This window comes from Berghia stephanieae, chromosome 15 (assembly GCF_034508935.2).
Source record: "Berghia stephanieae isolate SIO BIC M18660-M18661 chromosome 15, UCSD_Bste_1.3, whole genome shotgun sequence".
NCBI lineage: Eukaryota > Metazoa > Mollusca > Gastropoda > Nudibranchia > Aeolidiidae > Berghia > Berghia stephanieae.
Genome location: NC_088374.1, coordinates 15,979,251 through 15,985,250, shown reverse-complemented (window position 1 = coordinate 15,985,250; position 6,000 = coordinate 15,979,251). Strand labels below are relative to the sequence as shown.

The following is a 6,000-nucleotide window of genomic DNA, read 5'->3' as shown; positions in this document are numbered from 1 at the left end:
TACTATAGAAACCAGGATAGACTCTGGCTCCATAGGCCTTCTGTCTCTGAAGGACAATTTATTTTAAAAATAAACAAAAACAAACAAACAAACAAAATAAGTCAGTGCATGGCATAATCAGTCGGAAGGTGAACATTTTGGATTTGCAGTTTTTTGCATTTTCTGAAAGAATATGCTCCGCCGAGCATTTTAATCTTTATTTTAAGTAAATTGCGTGATTTTTCATAAAGTTATGGGTCAGATGTATGGGGAAGGTATCCAGCAACTTTTCTCAAATGTCATACTTTTTCAACTTGACTTGCTGTAAAAAAAAAAATATTGAAGTGAAATTAAACTTTGATATTTCCCGAATTTACAAAAAGGGTTGATTCAATCATTTATGACAAGAACTCAGTTGGGATAAAAAATGAGATTCTAACTAAACTTGGCAATATGGCAAAGTACATTTTCCCAGATTTACCAGACCCAGCTACCCAATCACCGCTAGGTGGACGGGAGGGGGGGGGGGGGGTTAGTAAATTATCTTGACTGCACTGGGATCAATTGTGTGGGAAGTGAGTGCCCTACCAACTGACCTATCTGTACTCCCATAGTCAGGCAAACATTATTATATTATATTATATTATATTATTTCCATCTCCCTGACAAGCCCCAACGTTTGGGTGCCCTACCAACTGAGCTATCTGGACCCCCACAGTCAGGCAAACATTATTATATTATATTATATTATATTATTTCCATCTCCCTCACAGGCCCCAACGTTTGGGTTTGGCATTGCAGTATCTGGAGGACACGGCAGTCCACATTTCGCCAATGGAGATCCCTCTGTGGCCATTTCGGATGTCCTCAAGGCTGGACCCGCCGAAGGAAAACTACAGTAAGTCCATATTGGATTCAAACTCAAACCTCTCAAAACAGTATTATGTCTGGATTTGATTCGACCCCAGAAAAATGAATTTGGAATTAATAATAATAATAATAATAATGATAATAATAATAATAATAATAATAATAATAATAATGATAATAATAATAATAATAATAATAATAATAATAATAATAATAATAATAATAATAATAATAATGATAATAATGCACATTTATATTGCGCAACCTATCCCCCTGGTTGGAAGCTCTGGGCGCACGACATAACAGGGAGATGATTTCCCCTTTATCAACAAAACAGGATGAATAAAACACCACAGACAAGTGAGATAATGTGACATTCTTCTTCTTCTTCAAGTACCAAGTCTGTGCCAGACATCGGTGATCATGATACGCCATTCATCTCTCTGATCAGATAACCTCAGAAAACTAATATTACTCTTCTCTTTCTTTGTCACCCAGCTGTTCAAACTATTCAAATATGTTTTTCTTGGTCTACCTTTACTTACTCTTTTTACCTTCTATCTTTCCTGTGAGAGCAAGATGTTCAATACATTTATGTCGATTTCGGTGCCCTAAAAATTGCATTTGTCTTTTTCTTATTGTACGAATTAATAACCTTTTAGTTTCAGCTTGCTCTAATACTTCTTCATTAGTTTTCTTCTCTGTCCATGAGATTCTTAACATCCTTCTAAGAAACCACATTTTTGCTGCCTCCAGTTTCTTTCTAATGTCTTCTCTAAATGTGACATTAAACTTTTAAAAACATATAAAGATCTTCACTCATGTTACCAATTGAATTTGATTTGTTATTGACTGAGGTAAGTTCACGACTGTAGTGGTGTGTCAAAATTGTGACCCCTCGTCTCAAAACGGTATTATGTCGGGATGGACCAGATGCTAAAAAGTCAAAGTATAGTTAAACTGGTCAAAAATATAAAACGTTGGTATTTAACACAGTAAAATATGATATTCCTTCTCCTCTATAAAGCATATAAACTCAACTTATGCATGATATTTCTGGCTACAAATTCCATTTTCAGCATCTTAGTCATCCCGACTTAATACCGTTTTGAGACGAGGGGTCACAATTGGAGTATTTTCATCGTTGTTGTAGAAAACGGTAAGGGCTGCCTGAAGCCGGTGATCGTAAAATACTAACGAAAGAGTGAAAATGAAAAGGCTTCGTAAGGGAACAAAACAGACAATGGACGTTTCGGGTACAAATACAAACGTGGAAAACAAATAAAATATAATGAAAAATAACTTGTATCGTCTGTACTCAATGGTGGTTGTAGTATGATACTGCAACCCCCATTGAGTACAGACGATACAAGTTATTTTTCATTATATTTTATTTTTGTTTTCCACGTTTATTTGTATATTATTGTGCTGACGACGGGTTTGTACCCGAAACGTACATCATTGATGTCAGAACTCCAGATTTTGACTCCTTCTTTCATCTTTTCTCCCCCCCCCCCCTCCTCCCAGAATAAACGATCGTATCCTCTCGGTGAATGGATTTTCTCTAGAGAACGTGGACCACACCACGGCCATCAATGTACTACGGGATTGTGGGAGTTCTGTCAGTATGGTATGTATATTATGGGTCTTTGTTATCATCATTTTGGTCTTCATCATGCTTACTGTCGTGGTCGTCATCATCTTCATCATCATCATCATCATCATCATCATCATCATCATCAACAACAACATTATCAATATCGTCACCATAAATAAGATGCACTGGATAAGGTCAGCGTACACAAGGCAACAATTAGACACGTCAATGACATTTCCTCGAGGAAAGACGGAATCTTCTTGTCCATTGAGATATGTGAAAATCTCATTCAAATGTCTTCCCTTAGTTTCTATGTGCGGCTATGTGGTCTTCCACATCATGGCACAAGGCCAAAGAGCTAGAGCTCAGATAGTCGCTGGTTCGGATAAATAAGTAAGTGTTTAGGCTGAAGAATTTTGATAATCTTCATTTCTAAATCTTAGACCTGTAAATGAGCTCTATAAAAATTGACTGAAACACTTGCTTTCAGGTCAGAAGGTCCTGGGTTCGAGCCTTGCTCGGCGCATAGTTGATGAGTCCTTTGAAAAGGCTCTTTACTCACATCTCTCACCGTACTCCAGTGTAAAATGAGTACGTGGTCGTTAACAGCGTTGTCTCTGTCCGAAAACAAATTGTAATATTGCCTAACAGGCATCATGTCTTGTCCTACATGTTAAGTGTTGCTGTTGACCAGGGACCCCTTGTAAAGCACTTTGAGCACCTTTGGTGGTAATTGCGCTATTTAAAAAAAAGCTCAAAAAAGGTCAATTTTTGTGTTTTTGATGCATTAAATAACATCATCCGTTCTCCTGTCCCTCAGGTTGTAAAGAGACGAATCCTTCTTCCCCTCTCCTCCGTGGAACGGAACAACCTGCCCTCCAAGATTCTCCTCACCAAGAAGAATAAAAAAGACGGTGAGATTTGATGTCCAATAGAATTATTTGTGCAGCAATATGTGGTCTAGTGGTATGACATTTGTCTTCAGACCGGGACGCCCAGGGTTCCAGTCGTGCTCTGATTGACGCATAGTTGAGTCCTTGAAAAAGGCTCTTTACTCACGCTTTTCTCTCACCATACTCAGGTGTAAGATGAGTACCTGGTCGTAAACAGCTTTATTTCCTGTCTTGAGTCCGTGGTGAATGGCGTTGACTGCACAGCGTCTCTCCCATGGCCAGGCAGAGTTGTATCATTAAGGTCATGGGTTCGAGAGCCCCTATTGCAATGAAAAATTTTAATTTTCTATTGTCTTCTGGCACTTTTTTACTCACATCATCTTCTGTTATTTTCAAAATAAATGCGTGATCCACTTACTCTTCTATAATGATCATAGTTGGAATTTTTTTAGTGTTTCAAGTCCACATTCACTTTTAAGGATCCGCCTCATCCTGACACTTTTAAGGATCCGTCTCATCCTGACACTTTTAAGGATCCATCTCATCCTGACACTTTTAAGGATCCGTCTCATCCGGACACTTTTAAGGAACCATCTCATCCTGACACTTTAAAGGATCCATCCCATCCTGACACTTTTAGGGATCCATCTCATCCTGGCACTTTTAAGGATCCATCTCATCCTGACACTTTAAAGGATCCACCTCATCCTGACACTTTTAAGGATCCATCTCATCCTGACACTTTTAAGGATCCATCTCATCCTAACACTTTAAAGGATCCATCTCATCCTGACACTTTTAAGGATCCATCTCATCCTGACACTTTTAAGGATCCATCTCATCCTGACACTTTAAAGGATCCACCTCATCCTGACACTTTAAAGGATCCATCTCATCCTGACACTTTTAAGGATCCCCCTTATCCTGACACTTTTAAGGATCCGTCTCATCCGGACACTTTTAAGGATCCATCTCATCCTGACACTTTAAAGGATCCACCTCATCCTGACACTTTAAAGGATCCATCTCATCCTGACACTTTTAAGGATCCATCTCATCCTGACACTTTTAAGGATCCATCTCATCCTGACACTTTAAAGGATCCATCTCATCCTGACACTTTTAAGGATCCCCCTTATCCTGACACTTTTAAGGATCCCCCTTATCCTGACACTTTTAAGGATCCGTCTCATCCGGACACTTTAAAGGATCCATCTCATCCTGACACTTTTAAGGATCCATCTCATCCGGACACTTTAAAGGATCCATCTCATCCTGACACTTTTAAGGATCCATCTCATCCTGACAATTTTAAGGATCCATCTCATCCTGACACTTTTAAGGATCCATCTCATCCTGACACTTTAAAGGATCCACCTCATCCTGACACTTTAAAGGATCCATCTCATCCTGACACTTTTAAGGATCCCCCTTATCCTGACACTTTTAAGGATCCGTCTCATCCGGACACTTTAAAGGATCCATCTCATCCTGACACTTTTAAGGATCCGTCCCATCCTGACACTTTTAAGGATCCATCTCATCCTGACACTTTAAAGGATCCATCTCATCCTGACACTTTTCAGGATCTGTCCCATCCTGACACTTTTAAGGATCGATCTCATCCTGACACTTTTAAGGATCCATCCCATCCTGACACTTTTAGGGATCCATCTCATCCTGACACTTTAAAGGATCCATCTCATCCTGACATTTTTAAGGATCCGTCTCATCCTGACACTTTTCAGGATCCGTCTCATCCTGACACTTTTAAGGATCCCCCTCATCCTGACACTTTTAAGGATCCATCTCATCCTGACACTTTTAAGGATCCCCCTCATCCTGACACTTTTAAGGATTTATCTCATCCTGACACTTTTAAGGATCCCCCTCATCCTGACACTTTTAAGGATTTATCTCATCCTGACATAAACCAGCTTTAATACCGTTGCTCACAAAATTTCATTTTAAAAACCATATTATTCCAGCCCTCTCATTGGAAAACCCTATCATTTCTTAGTAAATACGCAACCGTTGAATAATGCTTTGAACTCGTTGAATAAAAATTTATTCAACGATTGCAGAATATTTTCGCACATTTTATTGGTGTGAAATGTGTAAAAGGCAGCTGATTGGTTATTATAAATAATCATTTTTGTTTTGGATCAAATTGTCATTCAAGCAGAAGGAGAAAGATACAAATTATGGTGAATAGAAGTACTAATACCATACCATTTGGTTATATCTAATTATCTTACTGGAGGGGTAGAATAAACATATTCTTTCATTTCTTTGTATTTATTAAACTCAATATATTTTTACCATGCAATATCCCATACTCGCAAGCTCGTTGTGTTATTTGGGCACGATATAAATAACTTGTTTAATAAATACAAAGAGATGAATGAATGGTATTTTCACTATTTCCCTCAATGGGGTTCCTACCTCTGATAGCGGGCAGGGAGGTACTTGCTGTGTCTTCTATCCCCTTATCTGTTTTCCAATTGCTTTCTGTCTTTGTCTTGGAGTGAGATTGCTTGGTTTAGTCCTGACCTTGTTCGGAGTCCTTGGCTGAGAGGGAAACAGTCGAATGTGTAGTTATAGTTTTGGGAGATGATATTTTTTTCCTTGTAAATCATCTCTGTTATGTACTGTTACTCT

At 38.6% G+C, this 6,000-nt stretch overlaps 1 protein-coding gene across 10 annotated transcripts in view; it reads left to right on the top strand.

Annotated features, from left to right (window-relative positions):
- Positions 1-6,000, top strand: part of LOC144960864 (tight junction protein 1-like) — a 192,822-nt gene that overhangs the window by 78,697 nt on the left and 108,125 nt on the right. For all 10 annotated transcript variants that reach the window (XM_078894257.1, XM_078894255.1, XM_078894259.1 and 7 more), the window contains 3 exons: positions 753-877; positions 2,377-2,479; positions 3,267-3,360. In XM_078894257.1, the coding sequence (XP_078750383.1) occupies positions 753-877; positions 2,377-2,479; positions 3,267-3,360 (322 nt within the window). The remainder of the gene's footprint in view (positions 1-752; positions 878-2,376; positions 2,480-3,266; positions 3,361-6,000) is intronic.